We start from the raw sequence: 20,430 nt of genomic DNA, 5'->3' as shown, positions 1-20,430 counted from the left end.
GTAAATAACACTGATGCATTTTCTGATTACAAAGTACTGCATGTGACTTTCTTCCAAATTCTGAAAAGTTATCTCTGATCCTACCATCATTGGTGACTGTAGTTAACATTTGGATTATTTTCTTCCAGCCTTCCAACCCCCAACCCCCTTTCTTACTGTGTGTGTTTGTGTGTAAATATGAGTTTGTGTGTTTTAACTAAATTGAGATTATAATGCATTTTATATATTTTGTTTTGTTTTCACTATACAACATATCCTGAGTATTTTTTCATGTCACAAAATGTTATTAAAAAGCTTTTTAATAGCTGCTATTAGCATTGTGCTCCATAGATTGGATGAAGGTTAACCTATTAAAGTAATCAGGGGAGGGGCTTTTGTAACTGTCACTACAATGAATATCTTAATGCATATCTCTAATTATTTTTCTAAAAGTGGAATTACTGAGCCAAAGAGCTAAATGTGTAATACCCTGAACACTTTTATTTTTAAAAAGATCAGTTCACTCAAAAAAAAAATCAGGTCTTCTGAAAGGCTGCATAAAATTAAATATCCACTTTTAGTATATGGGGGGACCTGCTTTATGATAGTTCATCAATTCTGGGCATTATAATAGGATTTGTTTTTCATTTGATGGCAGAAAAGCAATAATTTTATTTTGCATTTCTTGCTCCATTTTTATTATGTCTATATTTTGGAAAGTATGTTTATGTTCTTTGCCCATTTTTTTTTAATACTCTTTATATAATAAGACCACTAACTCTATTGGAAACATTTATTCTCAGTTTTCTGATACCTCTTTAATTCTGCTTGTGTTCTGTTTTGCTTTAACATGGTAGAGTTTTTAAAAATGTATGTAGCAGGGGACTTCCCTCGTGGTCCAGTGGTTAAGACTCTGCGCTTCCAATGCAGGGGGCCAGGTTCGATCCCTGGTCAGGCAACCAAGATCCCACACGCTGCAGCTAAGCCCGCGCACTGCAACTACTGAGCCTGCGTGCTGTAGAGCCTGCACGCCGCAACTAGAGGAGCCCACATGCCTCAATGAAGACCCAGCACAACCAAAATAAATAAATAAAAATTTAAAAAAAATTTATGTAGTAAATTATCAGTGTTCCCTTTATGTTTAGAAGCTCCTTACCTATCCCAAGATGCAATGAATAATTATTCATTTTTGCATTTGGAAGTTTTTAACATGTAGAATTTATTTGGATATTTTATTTGAGCTGGAGAAGTAAATTTTTTCCAGTTGTGGTAGCCATATTATTTTTTAATAATCCATGATCTCCCCCACTGATTTTGAGTGGTACCTTTATGATATGTTGTTTGTTTATATATATTGTGCTGTTTGGTTTTGCTTCTTGCTATTGTGAATAGGACTTGTTTTTCCCTATTTCCAGCCAGCTATTGCTGGCACATAGACAAGCTAAGGAGTTTGTTTTCCAGTCATTTTACACAGTTAGTCCTCTTACTGTATATTTCCAGTAGTTTTTCAGATGATTCTCTTGGATTTTCCAGGTAGAAAGTCTTATATGCCAAGATGATAATTTTGTTTTTTGTCTCCAATAGTGAGTGACTCTAATTGCACCATTCTGAATTTCCAGCACAATGTGAAATGAAGTATTGACAGCAGGGATCCTTGTCTGATTCCTCATTTGATAGTGACCATCATTTTTTTTCTAGATGTCTCTACCTTAGTTGGAAGATGTCCCAGTCTTGTCCACCTAGACTTAAGGTATGTTTTTATTGAAGACAAAAAATTTTTTTTAAAATGAAAATTCATGATTCCTCACTGAATGAAGAAAGTATCTTAATATGTTGCATTGAAGGAACTAAGCGATAAGACTATTCCTGTCTTCTCCATCTGGTATTGATGGCTAGATTTTGAATTTTTCCTTCTGTTACAGCGATAGTGTCATGCTGAAAAGTGACTGCTTTCCGGAATTTTTCCAGCTCAACTACCTCCAACACCTATCACTCAGTCGGTGCTATGACATAATACCTGAAACTTTACTGTAAGTAGTTTTGTTTTCTAAAGCAAGCAGAGGGCAGGGACCAAAAGAGATGTCCCTTGGTGGTAAAATCCATTATTAACAGCAGATGTTTAAAACTTACTTAAACATCAAATTAGTGTACCACACACTGCTTAGGAAAGACTAGCAAAATAGAAAAACCAAGGCAAAATTTTTTGCTTAAAATGTCTAGTAAAGTTGAGTGGATTGAGGTAGTTTACTAAACATTTATTTAGCTATGAGCGAGTTTAAATATTAGAATACTGTACTACTACTTGTGGAGAACTTACAAAAGCAGGAGAAGATAGCCTTTACTCCCAGGAAGCTCAGATTATATGACGGGGTAGGCAGACCCAGTGTGTGTGCGTGTGTGCGTGCGTGCGTGTGTATGTGTGTTTCCGAAACTTTTCAAGTCTACTAGAGTTGATTCCAAAAACCTTCATCTGAGCTTAGAGGAAAAATTCTGTAATCTTCTAGTGGCGTCTGTCCTGGATGGTCAAGGAATGGAAAAAATAAACAATTTAAGTAGTAAGTATTGTAAGAGTGATTGATGCTCTCTTTGAAAAGGGGGGAGATTGAGATCCAGAAGAGTAAAGTAACTTACCCAAAGCTGAATAGTGAGTTACTGGCAGAGCTGGGTCTGCATTCCAGGTCTCCTGGACACGTGCAAAGTAGTCTGTATCTAATCTGGTAGCTGTTACAGGGATTAATTTTGTACCTGCTCAGCAACTTCCACAAAATCAAGGCAGTGCCAACAAAAACAGAATTGGGTCCATCTTCCTTTTAAGAAGTGCTATATCCAAGTCATCCTGGAAATAACATCATCTCTGTAGTTTTAAGAAGTTTTCCTATATTTCAAAGGGCTGGAAAATTCTTCCTTGGTTCAAATATAACTGTATAGCAGTTTTATTAAAAACCTCAAGAAGTCAGTATCTTGGATTTGGCCTGGTGCCCTTCTTTCGCATTCCAACCAGTATGCCCTGAATTAGGCCGCTGACCTCATTTAAACTCACCATCCATATGAAGGTGATCAAGCTTCTGGTTCCTACCAAAGAAAAGTGGTGAATTGGAGCACAGAATTTATGTAGTCCTCAAATTACTGGTTTGCATCTTGTAAGTTAGTTTCAAGAACTAATGAATATAGCAGCACTGTTTACAGTAGCCAAGACATGGAAGCAACTTAAATGTCCATCAACAGATGAATGGATAAAGAAGATGTGAGATATATATATATATATACACCATGTATATACAATGGAATATTACTCAGCCGTAAAAATAAATGAAATAATGCCATTTGCAGCAACATGGATAGACCTAAAGATTATCATACCAAGTAAAGTAAATCAGACAGAAAAAGGAAAATATCATGTGATATCACTTATATGTGGAATCTAAAAAGATACAAGTGAACTTATCTACAGAACAGAAATAGACTCACAGACATTGAAAACAAATTTATGGTTATCAAAGGGGAAAGGGCAGCAGTGGGGAGAGATAAATTAGGAGTTGGGGATTAACAGATACACACCACTATATATAAAATAGATAAACAACAAGGACCTATATTCAGTATCTTGGAATATAGCACAGGGAACTATATTCAAGATCTTGTAATAACCTATAATGGAAAAGAATCTGAAAAAGAATATATGTATACATATATATAACTAAGTCACTTTGCTCTATACCAATATAACATTGTAAATCAACTATACTTCAATTTTTAAAAAATAATTTTTTTAAAAAAAGGAATTAATGAATAAATCAGATACTTCAGCTACATAGAGTTAACTAGTAGAATTAGGGAATCTGGTAATTACATTTTTTAATAAATCACTGTAATTAATCTTGGGGCTCAGGGTCTGAGCGGGTATCTCATTTGGGAAAGCACTGCCTAAAAGGAATGCTAGTATTTAGTTTCAGGGCTCTCAGATGTTGGGGTCTCAATTCATATGCATGGAACTCTTATTAAAATCTCCTGCCACTTGAATTTTCTAGCATCCAGAACTCCTAGGAGCCTGCAGTGTCCACCCAAAAAGGCATCTCTGTCAACCATGCTTTCCTGTCCTTGCCATCTAGGCTTCAGCTTCATTGCCTGTGCAGCGTCCTGGAGTGCAGTGATCATTCTTTTTTGGTTGCTTTTCTGAAGAGAATCTATCCACGTGTCTTACTTTTGTTCTTTCTCTCCAGAGAGAAAGAAGCTAAGCAGAGAATCCCCAAATGCTTTCTCTTGAGCAGAGGCTAAGGGGAGGCTGTGAGCCTTCACATATTTTTATCCAGTGGGATGATAATACTTTCATAGTAATATCTGCAGCAGTGTGAATTGATGGTTCAGAGCGTGGGCCTGAAGCCACAGACCTAGGTGTGAACCCTCACAGCATTGTTGTAACTGATTTGTCTAGATATTGTCTCGAAATAAGGGAAACAGGGGCATCAGGAGTTTAGTGACAAGCCAGACCACCAGAATAGAGTGAGAACAGACAGAAGAAAGATGCTGTCCTTGAACTTTAAGGTAAAAGAGTATGTTTCTAGTGTACTGGTTTACCTTGTGAATCCATTAAGATGAGTTTGCTAGTACCCTATCCTTAAAAGTTTCTCCAGGTAAAATGTCTTGCCCTCCAATTTCAGTCATTCTGGCGGCTGATGTCCGTGAAATGCATAGTAAGAATTCTAGGATCCTCAACAATAATTTCCAGAAAGTCATTTGTGCTAAAGAATTTTCATTTCTAATCTCAGAAGTGGGAAAATAAAATTTGAATGTGTTTCTTCTGTAATGATAACGCTTTAAAATACTTGGGAAAATGTAGGTTTTTTTGTCTGCAGGACATATACCCTCATTGTATTTATTCCCTTACTCCTTAATTGATCTGATTTCCTTATATCCAAAAGTCCTTCTAATTATTCTGTATTTCTCATTCAAGTAAGAAATCTAAGCTGGAGATAGTAAAGTGATCTGAGATTAGGAGAGACTAAATAATAACTCCTGTAGGATAATTTGTAGTTGAGGAATTTCAGATTTTATAAGGAAAATGGGATTATGTAGATGAGGTAAGCAGTGAACCTGTGAAAGGTTTATAAATACCTTTTGTTTACTAACTAAAGACACTTTAAGACATCAGTGTCATTTTATACTGCTTAAGTTAGAAATCATGGCTCTTAAACTATTCATACCTATTTACTCTCCCTTCGTTGGCTTTTTAGTCTCTTGTAGTTTCAAAGAGATGCTTGCATATGTGTTCTGCTGTGTTGTAGATGATACACATACAAGAGGCTTGTTGTTGGTGTTGTTTTTCGTTTTTTTGTTCTCCTTAAAATTTTAGAGACTTTCTGGTTTTTCGACTTGGGAATGATCATTCGTCCACCATCCCATCTTACACCGCTCACTTCTTACTCACATGGAAACACCTGAGTGTCTTCTAAGTGTCTGGTGTAATTTCCTTCCTCACTAAGCTCTTTTGAAGTGCTGTTGCAAGAACTTCCTCTTCTATCATCTGCCATTCCTCGTCACTCCCACCTGTAGTTTCTTCTTTTAAATACTATCCACTGCAGAATGTCTTACAATTTGGCTAATCTGGAGATCGCAGAAACCGAATTCTCGTGACTATGACGAAGTTCTCATACTCAGATTTCACATAAGAGAGATTTAAGTTTGGGACAGGATTGCTATCATCTTCAGTGATAATAAGTATAAACACCTATGTATACTGACCTTTCTTTACACTCCTGTTTCTTTTGTTTCTTTTTTTTCAAAATAAGTTTATTTATTTTATTTTTGGCTGCATTGGGTCTTCATTGCTGCATGTGGGTTTTCTCTAGTTGCGGCAAGCGGGGGCTACTCTTCGTTGTGGTGCACGGGCTTCTCATTGCGGTGGCTTCTCTTGTTGCAGAGCACGGGCTCTAGGCGCACAGACCTCAGTAGTTGTGGCTCACGGGCTCAGGAGTTGTGGCTCATGGGCTCTAGAGCACAGGCTCAGTAGTTGTGGTGCACCGGCTTACTTGCTCCGCGGCATGTGGGATCTTCCCTGACCAGGGCTTGAACCTGCATCCCCTGCCTTGGCAGGCGGATTCCTAACTACTGTGCCACCACTGTGCCACCCATGCACTCCTGTTTCTGTTCCAGAGATTAGCTTACTTTACAAACAACAACAGTTTGTTCTTGCTGACTTTCTTTTCAGTCTGTTGTGACCTCTGGATCTTAGCGCCCCCTTAGGAACACCAAGCGTATTTAGTTTACTTGGATAGTACTTTTATTTTCTAAATTACCCTTCCTCTTGTTTTCAGCTAATGTATGTAAACACCTATGGGGTTTAAAACACTTTCTTGAATGTAGAATAAATACGCTTAGAGGGGAGTGGGAAGAGTAGGAGAGCAGGTTTAGTAATGAAGGGCCTAAGGCCAACAGAGTGTTTGGAGTTCTGTAAACATGAGGGAGCTGGGGCTTCCCTGGTGGCGCAGTGGTTGAGAGTCCGCCTGCCGATGCAGGGGACACAGGTTCGTGCCCCGGTCTGGGAAGATCCCACATGCCACAGAGCAGCTGGGCCCGTGAGTCGTGGCCGCTGAGCCCGCGTGTCCGGATCCTGTGCTCCGCAATGGGAGAGGCCACAACAGTGAGAGGCCCACATACCAAAAAAAAAAAAACAAAACACGAGGGAGGTATCAAAGATTTTTGAGCATGGGAAGGACATAGTCTGAGCTAGGCTTTACGAAGATGCCTTGGTCATTGGTATATACACTAAGCTGAAAGGAAGAAAGATTGGAGGCAAGGTGACAATTATTATCAGGAAGGTTTATTTTTTTTAAGTAATTATTGGCAATATGAAAATATAAAGAATGCTTCTAATTCTAGGTTATTGATGTGCTCATCGATCTGCAGTGGGATTTTGTTGAAACTCCAAACTAAATATTCCCTTTCCTGAGACTTTGTACTGTGTGTCCCAACCTGGAGCACATACAGATCAGAGAGATGAATTTCTAAGCACACAGACCTGGGTTAAAAAAAAAGAATCATTACCAAAGAGTATTTACTTTGGGAAAACAGGCTCCCTTTTTTGTGGAACAGAATTTCACTCTTGACAGAGATGTGTTTCATTAATGTGAAATACCTAGGAAGAGGACTGCGATACATGTGACAGAAAAAAAAAATGGTAATATGTAGAGAAGTAAGATGTCTATTGTCTCTACCTGCACCCAACACATAACCTTAAAATATCGTCGTGAAGTCACTGTTAGGTTTCATCACATGTAATGGACTTGTTGAGTATTAACCATTGTTTAGAAGTTATCGACTCTGCTCACATCTCCTGTTGAGAGGGCGAGCCTAGTTCAAATAAAGGTCAAGTCCATATCCTTAAGTTGCATGTAGCCTTTGGTGACTCCATCTGATGCCACAGTAAAACATTTACTTTTACCACCACTAGCTTGCTGGCTTCTCCTCACAACACAGTGACACTTTTTAGTCTAAACCAAGAATGGAGAAAGGAAGAAAATATGGTTGGACTTTAAATAAACCTTGGAGTTTTCCAGTTATTAGATATTCAACAAAATGCACTTGTGTGTTTCCTTACACTGTGTTGCCTAAGCTATGGACTGTGCTTTGTGGTTTGATTTACCTTTACAATTTTCTCAAATCACTGATTGCAAATTATGTCTTTAGTTTGCATTTTATAAAATATAATACAAATTGTAAAAAGTGGGTCATGTTACTCTAGGGGAACAGTTACCATAGATACTGCTACTCTGAAAGTCTCTCTCTTCCTTTCCAGTGAACTCGGAGAAATTCCCACACTAAAAACACTACAAGTCTTTGGAATCGTGCCAGACAGTACCCTTCAACTATTAAAGGAAGCCCTTCCTCATCTACAAATTAATTGTTCCCCTTTCACCACCATCGCTAGGCCAACCACTGGCAACAAAAAGAACCAGGAGATATGGGGCATCAGATGCCGACTGACACTGCAGAAGCCCAGTTGTCTATGAAGTATCTATTGCAGGATGGTGTCTCCTCTTTTCTTTGAACAGGGAAAGTAGGCAGGAAGCCCAATTGTGGAGAGCTCAGCTATTTTTATTCTTGGTTTTCTCTTGCCTTCCTTCTACAAGTATATTAGAGAACCGTTGGAGAGACAACTATGAAGTGTTGCTTTTGAAAAATGACTAGGAAAGCTTTTATCACTGCTATATCCTTAAGAGCCTAAGCTGTATGCCTTTTGAAATTTTAGGAGAGTGAGCCTATAATTTCAAGATACCTTAAAGAGCAAAATTTGAGCCACCTCTTCCAAGTGCCCTTTTTATTAAATCTATTTAGAATCAAGCTTAAAAATCACCACCAGCAAATCATTTTCATAGCCTATATGGCAACTGAACTTTCTTCTATTTAATTTCTCAGTACTGCTTTATAAGACGTAGGTTGCAAAAAATAATAAGCTATTTGTATTGTAAGCTGAGCAGAATGAGAATCATAGATTTGCAGCAGTCTGCAGAGGATAGAAAGAAAAATACACATTTCAACTTTGCCTTTAGATTTGCAATTAGGTATATGGAAACAAATAGCCCCGGGTCATTCACCTTAAAACCTAAATAAAAAAACAACCGGCCAACCAGAGGTATAGAATTGGTTAGAATTTACAGGCTCAAGAGGCAATTTTCTATGACAGGTTAACCTGGGGGATCCTCTAATGCACATTAATGAAGTCTCCTTTATGTACTGTGTTCCCAGCATTCTAAATTAGCTGAGGAAATTTAATTGTGGACTTCTGACTTTATGATCAAATTATGTTAACATAGGTTCTTTAGCTTTTAAAGTGACTTGCTTTGTTTTAGAAAGGTGGTAGGAACCAGTCAGTCTCTAATTCTTAAAATGGTTGGAATGCTGAACTGAGGTTACCTGTTGTTTTCCTTTATCACTGAGGTTCTTGAAGTTATTTTTATATTACTCTGGAATCAAGTATTTTAAATTATCCTTTTTTTTTTAAATGGCCTTCCACAATGATTGAAACAACCCATTTTATAAGGTTACTGGACCTAGAGTTCCCTAAGAAGAACCGCATGTTCCTTTCAATCAGAAATACACAGCAGAATCACGTGTATGTTCCACGCAGTTTCAGAGCAGTTAGCACAGCTGGCACCTGCATAAAAGTTAAGGCTCAGGTGTTGAACCTTTTGATGGCATCAGTGATTTTTTTTTAATGATACGTGGAAGCAAAAGGATTAAATTCTACTCTAAAAAACACTAATTTCTTATTTAAATCGATGATCTCCCCGTATGTTCAAAATGGAACAAAAAGCCCAAACTCATCATTTCTATTAACATTGCTTTTTCTAAATCGGATTTTTCAAATGTTAGAAACAATGGTATGAAGTGCCCTTATCTGCTCAGACCTAAGGAAGAACATTTTAAAGTAGTGTTATACGGGAAATGATTAGGTTTCAATTCCATAGTAGTTAAAAAGTGCTAAATACTACTTGAAATTATTGTTTACAGATTAGTGACAAGGGCTGGAGGTAGGATCCGGTTGGCCTCTGATTTCCGGATGCCCTCAAACATACAGTACTTCCAAACTTAAGTCCAGCCGTAAGCTACTTTGCTAACATGTCAGAGTAATCTGTATTTTTGTATGGGATTTCTACTTTTATAGACTTGTTTTAAAATAAAACACATTTTTATAAAAATGAATACTTCAGCTAAGTTGTTTTCCTTTTTTCTTTCTCTTTCTTAAGTACTCTGGTTAAAATGAACATTTGGTATGGTGTGGGATTTGTCTCAGCCCTCTGAATAAGGCACTTTAAAACAAGCCGTAGGGTTTCCCTGGTGGCACAGTGGTTAAGAATCTGCCTGCCAATGCAGGGTACACAGGTTCGAGTCCTGGTCCGGGAAGATCCCACGTGCCACGGAGCAACTAAGCCCGTGTGCCACAACTACTGAGCCTGTGCTCTAGAGCCCGCGAGCCGCAATTACTGAGCCCGCGCACCTAGAGCCCATGCTCCGCAACAGGAGAAGCCACTGCGACGAGAAGCCCACACACCGCAACGAAGAGTAGCCCCCTCTCACCACAACTAGAGAAAGCCCGCGCACAGCAAAGAAGGCCCAACACAGCCAAAAAACTAAAAAGAAAACCAAAAAAGTTCTGTTTTTTAAAAAAAATGAAAAAATAAGCCTTAACATGGTCCCTTTCTGCCCCATCTACTTCATGTGTTGTCAAATTAAAATGTTTAAAATTCTTTGACAAGGGGCTGAATATACAGGCTTTTTATGGTTAAAGTGCCTCTCAAAGTATTAACATGTTTATAAAACATTTGAGATTTAAGTGATAAATATAAGTACTATCAATAAAAGGTAGTAGCACTTTTTAAATACAGACTTGATCAGCTTATACTGTGTATTTTACTCTCATTAGGAAACTATTTGAATAGTTCCCCCTATACCCAGAGATCTTCTAGGAATTAATTCCTTTTGAATTCGTCCATTCAAATGGTAGAAGGGTGATTCTTCCTAATTATTACCCAGTTTTGCTTCTTTTTTGATATTATCAGTACTGTTTCTTTTTATTTTTATTTTTATTTTTTGCGGTACGCGGGCCTCTCACTGCTGTGGCCTCTCCCGTTGCGGAGCACAGGCTCCGGACGCGCAGGCTCAGCGGCCATGGCTCACGGGCCCAGCCGCTCCGCGGCATATGGGATCTTCCCAGACTGGGGCATGAACCCGCATCCCCTGCATTGGCAGGCGGACTCTCAACCACTGCGCCACCAGGGAAGCCCCACTATGTTTCCTTTTTTGTTTTTAATTATAAAAAATGTCAAATGCAAAAGGTAGAGAAGATGATGAACCTCATTATCCACTTTCAAAGGTCATTAACTCATGGCCAATCTCATTTTATCCATCATCTCATCCATCTGTCATCTCCCCCACCCCACACGTACCACACACAGGCTCACAGATTATTTTGATGCAAAACCCAGAACTCTGACTTCATAAGTAGTTCAGTAGCTACCTCTAAAAGATATCCTCCTGAATTAATTCTGAAAAATTAAATATCAAGATGGTGTTGAAAGCTCCCCAGCTGTTGGAAGTGTTTTCTTACACGGGTTTGTTTTGATCAGGCTCCAAACATGGTTCATACATTGCATTTGGTTGACATTGACATTTCCTTAAGTCTCTTAATCTTGAGTTCCCCTTCTTTATTATCCTTACAATTTATTTACTGAAGAAACTAGGTTGTTTGTCCAGTGTTCCACATTCTGGATTTTGCAGATGTGATCAATCCCTGGAATAATGTTTAACATGTTAAACTGTCCCCCATTTCCATAAACTGGTAGTTAGATCTAGCAGCAAAAAGCTCCTAACCAAGAATGATTTTGCTACCCGAGAGACATCTGGTAACATCTGAAAACAGTTTTGGTTGTCACAAGTAGAGAGGCACTACTGGCATCTAGCAGTTGTATACCAAGGATGCTGGTAACCATCCTACAGTATCTAGGACAGCTCCCCACAATAAAGGATTATCTGATCCAAACCCTCAAGTGTCAGTGTTGAGAGACCCTGATCTAGAGGCTTTGCCTATCGATGCTTTTTGTTTTAGCAAGGAGATACCTGATAGGTAGTATTAGTCTTCCTTCAAGAGGCACATAACATCTGGCTGTCATTCTTTTTATGATATTAACATCTGCCTATGGCCCTTGATTTTTCTCCTATACCCTAGCTGCAAGTTCCCAAGATATTATGTAAAGTCTGGCCAAATGCAAAATTTTTATTTCTGGGTAACATGACTTATGTCCCTTCTATCATGGTGAACTCAATTACAATCCAACATGGACTAACGATGTACAATGTAGAGGACGGGGGAGGTACAGAGCATGAGGAAAGGCACTAAGTAGTCCAGGAAAACTAGAAAGAAACACCTTTCCACTGGATACCCTAACCTTGGAATAAACAAAAAGGCAACCTTCTCTCTCCCATCCCCACCTGGCCAAATGTCCCAGGAAGTCAAAAAGCTCTCTTCACCACGAGGTTAGCTCCTTACAATACAGGTTGAAGCCCTAAAGCCTATACTAAACTTATTTTATGGATTTGTTTTAATATTTATTTATTTTTAGTGAATCTATCAAAATGCTGATATTTTGGTATTCCTTAAGCCAAATATCAAAATATCTACCATGCACATTTGAGCATTAAGATCACTATATTTTAAGGTCTTCAGATGGCAGGGGCTGTGATTGATGAGACAGTAAGGCAGGCTTTTTCCATAGCCATCCATTTTTAAATGAATAGGCACACTGGAATGTATCACATCCCAACCATTACCATGCATTTATATTGTCTTTTAAACAAAAATTGGCCATAGTCATTTACATTGGCTTTTTAAAAAATTTTATTTTTTATACAGCAGGTTCTTATTGGTTATCTATTTTATACATACTGGTGTATATTACATTGGCTTTTAAAATGCATTTTTACTCAAAACTATTTACTCATGTAAAGTGGATAATCCACAACCCATTTAAAAGACTAGTGGAAATACTTAAAAGATTAATATTGGGCTGGCCAAAAGGTTTGTTTGGTTTTTTCCATAAGATGGCTCTAGTAGCACTTAGTTGTCTTTAACATCATTTGAAACAATTTTGTTAGATTGTATGCAAGCTGTTATATTACCGTGCATTTAAAAAAAGACATCAAAATTGGTGAAGTTTTGTGTAGCCATTTTTATATTGAAGATGGAAGAATTGTTATAAAGCAGAAATTAACACCACTGTAAAGCAATTATACTCTAATAAAGATGTAAATAAAAATAAAATAAATAAATAAAAGTCCCTTCAAACCACACACACAAAAAAGAAAGATGGAAGAAAAAAAGCAGTATTTTCGACATATTAGGCTTTATTATTTCAAGAAAGGTAAAAACGCAACTGAAACGCAAAAAAACATTTGCACAGTGTATGGAGAAGGTGCTGTGACTGATCGAATGTGTCAAAAGTGTTTTGCGAAGTTTCATGCTGGAGATTTCTCACTGGATGACGCTCCATGGTCGGGTAGACCAAGACCAGTTGAAGGTGACAGCAATCAAATCGAGACATTAATGGAAAACAATGAATGTTATACGACGCGAGAGATAGCTGACATACTCAAAATATCCAAATCAAGTGTTGAAAATCATTTGCACCAGCTTATGTTCATTGCTTTGACGTTTGGGTTCCACATAAGTGAAAAAAACCCTTCTAGACCCTATTTCCGCATGCAGTTCTCTACAGAAATGTAATGAAAACATTCCGTTTTTAAAACAAATTGTGACAGGTGATGAAAAGTGGATACTGTACCATAATATGGAACGGAAGAGATCGTGGGGGAAACGAACCACCGGCAACCACACCAAAGGCTGGTCTTCATCCAAAGGTGATGTGTAAATGGTGGGATTGGAAGGGAGTCCTCTATGATGAGCTCCTTCCGGCAAACCAAATGATTAATTCCAACAAGTACTGCTCCCAATTAGACCAACTGAAAGCGGCACTCGAAAAGCATCCAGAATTAGTCAAAAGAAAATGCATAATCTTCCATCAGAATAACACAAGACTGCATGTCTCTTTGATGACCAGGCAGAAACTGTTACAGCTTGGCTGGGAAGTTCTGATTCACCTGCTGTATTCATCAGACATTGCACCTGTGGATTTCCATTTATTTCAGTCTTTACAAAATTCTCTTAATGGAAAAAATTTCCATTCCTGGAAGACTGTAAAAGGCACCTGGAACAGTTCTTTGCTCAAAAAGATAAGAAGTTTTCGGAAGATGGAATTATGAAGTTGCCTGAAAATGGCAGAAGGTAGTGGAACAAAAGGATGAATACCTTGTTCAATAAAGTTCTTGGTGAAAATGAAAAATGTGTCTTTTATTTTTACTTAAAAACCGAAGGCACTTTTTGGCCAACCTAATAGAATGATTTTGTGAAGAATCATTTCATCAAGAAATAATATTTTGGACTTCCCTGGTGGCACAGTGGTTAAGAATCCACCTGCCAATGCAGGGGACACAGGTTCGAGCCCTGGTCCAGGAAGATCCCACATGCCGTGGAGCAACTAAGCCCGTGTGTCACAACTACTAAGCCTAAGCTCTAGAGCCTGCAAGCCACAACTACTGAGTCCGCATGCCACAACTACTGAAGCCCGCACGCCTAGAGCCCATGTTCCGCAACGAGAGAAGCCACCGCAATGAGAAGCCCATGCACTGCAACTGAGACCCAATACAGCCAAAAATAAAATAAATTTTTAAAAAAAGACATTAAAAAAAAGATGTTTTGAAGAAAAGATCTGAGGCAGGAGGAAATAGCTATGTAACAAAGCTTAATTACCAAAGGTATTTTAAATAGATTATTTTCTTGTGAAAGCCAAGAAGAACCAGTCTAGTATGGTGAAAACCTGACAAATCATTCAAGCTCTCTTCAATCGTTTAAAGAAAATAAGTGTAGGGAAGAAAAAAGTTGCAGTTGGGAGAGATACATTTTAAAAAATGGTTTGAGGGCTTCCCTGGTGGCGCAGCAGTTAAGAATCCGCCTGCCAATGCAGGGGACACAGGTTCGAGCCCTGGTCCGGGAAGATCCCACATGCGGTGGAGCAACTAAGCCCGTGCGCCACAACTACTGAGCCTGTGCTCTAAAGCCCGCGAGCCACAACTACTGAAGCCTGCGCACCTAGAGCCCTTGCTCCACAACAAGAGAAGCCACCGCAATGAGAAGCCCGCGCACCGCAACTAGAGACAGCCTGCGCACAGCAACGAAGACCCAACGCAGCCAAAAATAAATAATTTTTTTTTAAAAATTAAAAAAAATAAAAATTAAAAAAAAAAACGGTTTGTAAAAACCTGTTTCTCAAATACTGTCCTACTTACTTCAACTACCCATACATCACCCCCCAACACACACACACACAGACTCCCTAAGAATGTTGTTTCAGCACAGTAAAACCATTATTTATTATCATAATAGGCAATTTCTTCTCTAGCTATGCCAGTTTTCAAGTATTCATTGGGAGAAGGTACCAATCAGAACTCATAATCCCTACTCCCTGTGAACTCACAATCTACTGGTATAAAAAGCTGTTTAATGTTCAGATAGATCTCTTCAACAGTCTTCTCAGGATCCCAAGTTTTGAAAAATTTTTTTAACTGTTGATGTTTGATTTTTTAAAACGGGAGAACAAAATTATTTATAAGCCATGCCTTTGCTATCCTATAAAATATTCAAATTAACACTTAAAACATTCTTTTCTATTTTTTCCTTTTAGCTCCTTGGTTAGTCAATAATTTTCCAAAAATTTTATCATAAAATAAAGCCCATGACAAAAAAAATACTCTTTATACCTTCCTTCATGTAGAAAACTTACATAAGCCTTCTTATTGACTTACAGTACACTAATCCTTCATGGTTATTTTTTAATTTTTATTTATTTATTTTTTTTGCGGTACGCGGGCCTCTCACTGTTGTGGCCTCTCCCGTTGTGGAGCACAGGCTCCGGACACGCAGGCCCAGCAGCCATGGCTCACGGGCCCAGCCGCTCCATGGCACGTGGGATCCTCCCGGACCGGGGCACGAACCCGTGTCCCCTGTATTGGCAGGCGGACTCTCAACCACTGTGCCACCAGGGAAGCCCCTTCATGGTTATTTTTAATGTTAACAAGAATAAACTACATTTGAAATAAACAATTTCTCTTTCTAGTTCAGCAGTTCATGTAATATGATTTGATTTACTAGGGCCACGAATATAAATACATATGGAGCATCAAAAATATTAACTCAAAATTGTCTGAAAAGTCTACATTTAGCAGGAAGCACTGTGTCACATTAGCAGTGAATGAAGCCAAAGCGCACAGAGTAATACATAGCAGTGGGGAAAAAACTCTTGAAATATAACATTTTTGGGAAATCTGGTTTTCAAATAATGACCCATAAGAGCTAAAGAAATGAACTAAAAAAGAAAAGATAACTATGGTTTAATTTTATTCACATGTAGTTGCCATGAAAAGGTTAACTCATTCATAAAAAACATTTTTGCTATTCAAACATCCTTTGCCTCTCATCATCTCTTACAAATAAATCCCCACCACAGAGCATAAATGTTAGAAGTTATATCACAAAGGAAGCACATTAAGTATTTTTAAAACCTTTAAAATATGGCTTATGAACAATTTTACATAGCAGGTTACCTATTAATATGTTACATATTAAACAGATCTCTGGTACCATTTTGGACAATTGGATTTCCTTGATATTAAAGATGGAGTTGGCATTTGTCAAAAAGGTATTTTAAACCTGTTAGGGAGTTTCTATAGTGTGGAATTTCACTTCTTTCTAAAGTGGCATCTTAAGTATATCATTTTTAAATCAAACAAGAAATTAGATCCATCTCTGGTAAAACACCAATTTTTATTGTATGCATCACGTAAACTCCTTGCTATTAGTGTCTATGCAGATACTCTTAACTAAGGAAAAAAAAACCAGATTCTTGTTCTGGATATACAACAAAACCTAGATTATCTTTGTATAGTAACATTTATATAAAAATTTTGACAAGAACATGATAAATGCTGCCAGAACTAAGAGCACTCGATTTGATTATAATACATCCTAGCTTTCACAGGATTTACTTCTGAGCTCACTAGACTCAAGTTCTATAAGATAGAGCCTGTTTACTTTACCAATGTATATCTAGCACCTGACACAGTACATGGCACTGAGTGGGTATTCAATAAATATTTCAGTGATTGAAGAAAAGCTTTTAACAGCAAGTGAAAAAAAAAAAAAAACAACTTTGAATAACTGGAGTGAGAATACCAATTGTCTCATGATGCAGCAAGAGGTACTTTCTGTGATAATTCTAGGATTACTTATAAGTAGATCAGGAATTAGGTAAAGAAACTGTCATAACGGGAAAAAAAGAAAAGCCATAACATTTTATCCTCCAAAGCTAATGTGTAAAACTTGGAATATGAGTTAGGTGAAAACTACCATGATAATAAGTAAGGCAATTCCAAAACGAAAGTGTTTTGCATATTTATTAAATAATCCATTTTCTTTCTGACAATACTCCTACACTAGATGAAAATATCTTTTTAAGGTTTTACCAAACTCCTAATAGAATATGTCTAATTAGTTCATCCTTTTAGTCTTTGAATCCATGTTAGATAGTTGTAAATAAGGAAGAACTTTATTAGACACTCAAATCATTAAAAAAAATTACCTAAGACCTAAAATAGTTATTGGGTAATTAATACATTTGAAACGGTGTCATGATTTTGTCCATATATATTTCACCCAGCATTGTCAAAATTAACCTGACAGTCAATTAAATGAAAACATCTAAATAATTTCAAAAATGATTGTTTGAATTTTTTAAATCAATAATCATAACAATATCATTGTGTTCTGAAATTAGAAAACTCTTAGCATATAAAAAACACATTTACCTACTTCAATTAGGTCAATGTCAGGATTTATCAAAATTCTCCATCACCAAATCTTTTAAAAAATCTTGAATTTTAGGTACTATAAAAAAATACTAATCAAATGAGATGTGTTTGGACTGACCAATTCCACAAAATTAGGAGGAAAAGGAAGGAAAAAAAGCTTGTACAGTTAAATTTCAAACCTTAAACATTTAATCTTTTATTGGAGCCTACCTCTCTAAATTTAAAGATATCAGCACTCCTGGAAACCAACTGTAAGCAATATAGAAATTTCACTGGTACGAATTCTAATCAATTTAGTCCATCCATTTTCTTACACAGTGAATATCTTTTCCATCAGAATCCAACAGAAGAATAATACAAATCTCACTTTCTTGATCACCTTTGAGCCCAAGGCCAACCAGTCTCAACAATAACCAAAAAATGTAGCCTTATGACTGGCAGTCTGTTTCCACAGTAAAACTATTTTTTCCAGTGATCAAAATTGTCATCTGAGGAAATCCTTCACTGTTCTAGAAGCACAGTTCGAAGCTCATCTTCTTTATTGATCAACATTGAAGCAATTGCTCCGTCATTAAACTCAAAGGAAGTTCCTCCATCTACAACCATGCAGGCATCCCAACAACGAGAACGAACACAAACCCTAAGCAGAAAGAAACATCTCATTAAATAGCAACACTTTTCTTAACCCTAAATTACAGGTTCTTTACAACACTTCATCGTCATCTAAATTGGCAGAGAGATCATTTGGCCTTGATTTTAAAAATCAAGTTGCTCTTTGATATGAGAGAATTAGTGACTATGTGAATACATGGGTACATCATCAAAAAAATCTCAAAACTTCAATGTTCAGGAGAGCTCCATTCACCCAAACATTTATCAGTGAACAAGTTCAGATGGAATTCATAGGCTTTTGAATGTTGAGTTATTACCATTACAAGTATTTTAAGTAGTGAGCAAGAATGTAACTGTTTTCATGTAAAATTTTTATTTACGTACAACATACAGAAAAGGCACAAATTATTAGGGTACAGCTCAATGAACACACTTGCGTAATCAACACCCAAATTAGGAACTGAATGTTACCCAGCTCCCCAGAAGCTCCCTCACTGCTCTTACTCCCATCTCCCAGTCTCTACCCCCAGCCCCTCCTTCCCAAGCATATCCACTACCCTAATTTCAATCACCATAGTAGTAATAGTTTTGTCTATTCTTGAACTTTATATAAATGGAAGAACACAATGGGTATGCCCATGTCTGGCTGCTTCTGCTCAATAGCATGTTTGTGAAATCATCCATGTTATTACCTGTAGCAGCCGTGTGTTCATTTTCATTGCTGTCTGAAAACACTTGCATTGTACAAAAATAACCAAATTTAAGTATTTCTTCTACTATTCATGGACATTTGGGTTTTTACCTATTGGGAATAGTGCTACTATGAATATTCTTGAGCATGTCTTTTGGTGCACACATTTCTGGTCAGTGTATACACTTCTGCTGGATATATATCTTGGAGCAGAATTACTGGGTCCCTGCATGCGCTGTATTCAGCTTTGGTAGGTAACTGCCAAACAAGTTTCCAAACTATTCCTAATGTTAGGACATAAAAGTCCCACCTGCTCCACCTTATCAACAACTGGTATTCTAGCTATTCTGGTGTGTGTGGTATCATATTATGTAGTTTTAATTTATATTTCTCAGATGAATAATAAGGTCAAGGATATTTTTCCATATACTTATCAGCCATTTGGATATTCTCTTTTGTGAAATGCCTGTCCATGACTTTTGGCCATTTTTCTACTGGGCTGCCTGTCTTTTTCTTATTGACTTGTAGGAATTTTTAAAATATATTCTGGATATGAGTCCATTGCTAGACTATCTCACTCTGTGGCTTGCCTTTTTATTTTCTTAATGGTGCCTTGATTAACAAAAGCTCTTAACTCTAATGTAGTTCAATTTATCAATCTTGTTGCTAAGAAATACTTTCCAACCACCGAAGTCATAAAGCTATTCTCCTACTTATATGAGCAAACATTTAAGTGAATCTTTACAGTTTCACCCAAACTGAGTATAGATTCGTTGATTAATCAAAATTAACTCTCAAATGATAAAGTGATTTTTAAGTATGACGAGTTTCCTTTTTTGTGTCTTTCCTGGAAAAATTCAGTTGTGTATTTTCAAAAAACTATATGCACACTATAAGCAGCAATTTGTAATTAAACTGTTCTTTGCTTGCCATGAGATAGATGACAGTTTTTCAGAATTATAGTAGGTTTCCTTGTTAGTTTGGAAAATTGGGCAACCTTTACAAAATAAGAAATTACAAACATTTCTGTATATCCTCTTCCCCTCAAAAAACAATCCAAGGCAAATTTAATAGATGTGGGGAGGGGGGGATTCACTTTCAGGGAAAAGCTGAAAGCAATGAATCCTACTCTGAAGTTATATTAGACTTTGTATGACTTTGTATGAATGCAGGTCCTGCTTTTATGCCACAGCATGTGAAAAAAAAGTTGCTTTCCAGTCAGCTTCTTTTGAAGTGATAATTTGATCTTACTGTGTCTTATTAGAGTAAACAAACAAAGCCCACATCACCCAATTAAATAACTATGTTCTCCTTTCTATTAACTTAAACTTTAGTTTCTCTAAAATGGAACCCTAAGCGTTAGACAAAATATTACTTTAGCCAGGTTAGCATGACACCTCTTTAGTTCTACAGGTTCTACTTTCCCTGCGAGATTAAGTCTGAAGGAGTGAATTTAATGAAATTGAACACTTTTAAAGCCAACTGTGCTTTATAATTACAAGGGAGGAAAACAGCCCCAAGACAACTTTGGAAGCTTACTTGGAGGTGAAACAACGCTGACGACTGCTTGAAAAAACTCTGTTTGCTATTGGTTCTCGAATACTGAAAAGTATTTTTGGTTCTTCTGGACTGTAGAGCAGCGATTCATTATATTCATTTGTTACTATAAAGAAAAA

The 20,430-nt window shown here is 37.3% G+C and overlaps 2 protein-coding genes across 9 annotated transcripts in view; one reads left to right on the top strand and one right to left on the bottom strand.

Moving 5' to 3' along the window:
* SKP2 (S-phase kinase associated protein 2) overlaps positions 1-20,430 on the top strand; it is a 50,319-nt gene that overhangs the window by 22,667 nt on the left and 7,222 nt on the right. The window contains exons 8-10 of one of the 2 annotated variants that reach the window (XM_027092737.1): positions 1,678-1,729; positions 1,902-2,009; positions 7,772-9,678. In XM_027092737.1, coding sequence (XP_026948538.1) covers positions 1,678-1,729; positions 1,902-2,009; positions 7,772-7,985 — 374 coding nt within the window. In that variant the 3' untranslated portion in view covers positions 7,986-9,678. Of the gene's footprint in view, positions 1-1,677; positions 1,730-1,901; positions 2,010-7,771; positions 9,679-20,430 lie in introns of those variants that run through there. The other variant, XM_027092738.1, reaches the window with a different exon arrangement.
* The window catches only part of NADK2 (NAD kinase 2, mitochondrial), a 46,166-nt gene continuing 41,695 nt past the window's right edge, over positions 15,960-20,430 (bottom strand). For 6 of the 7 annotated variants that reach the window (XM_027092729.1, XM_027092731.1, XM_027092734.1 and 3 more), the window contains 2 exons: positions 20,294-20,417; positions 15,960-18,091 (listed from right to left, as the gene is read on the bottom strand). In XM_027092729.1, the coding sequence (XP_026948530.1) occupies positions 17,953-18,091; positions 20,294-20,417 (263 nt within the window). In that variant the 3' untranslated portion in view covers positions 15,960-17,952. Of the gene's footprint in view, positions 18,092-20,293; positions 20,418-20,430 lie in introns of those variants that run through there. The other variant, XM_027092732.1, reaches the window with a different exon arrangement.

The sequence above is a fragment of the Aethalodelphis obliquidens genome, unplaced genomic scaffold (assembly GCF_003676395.1).
Source record: "Aethalodelphis obliquidens isolate GAN/ISIS:26980383/991018 unplaced genomic scaffold, ASM367639v1 scaffold80, whole genome shotgun sequence".
NCBI lineage: Eukaryota > Metazoa > Chordata > Mammalia > Artiodactyla > Delphinidae > Aethalodelphis > Aethalodelphis obliquidens.
The sequence above is the reverse complement of the archived record's forward strand: the minus strand, read 5'-3'. Positions and strand labels throughout refer to the sequence as shown.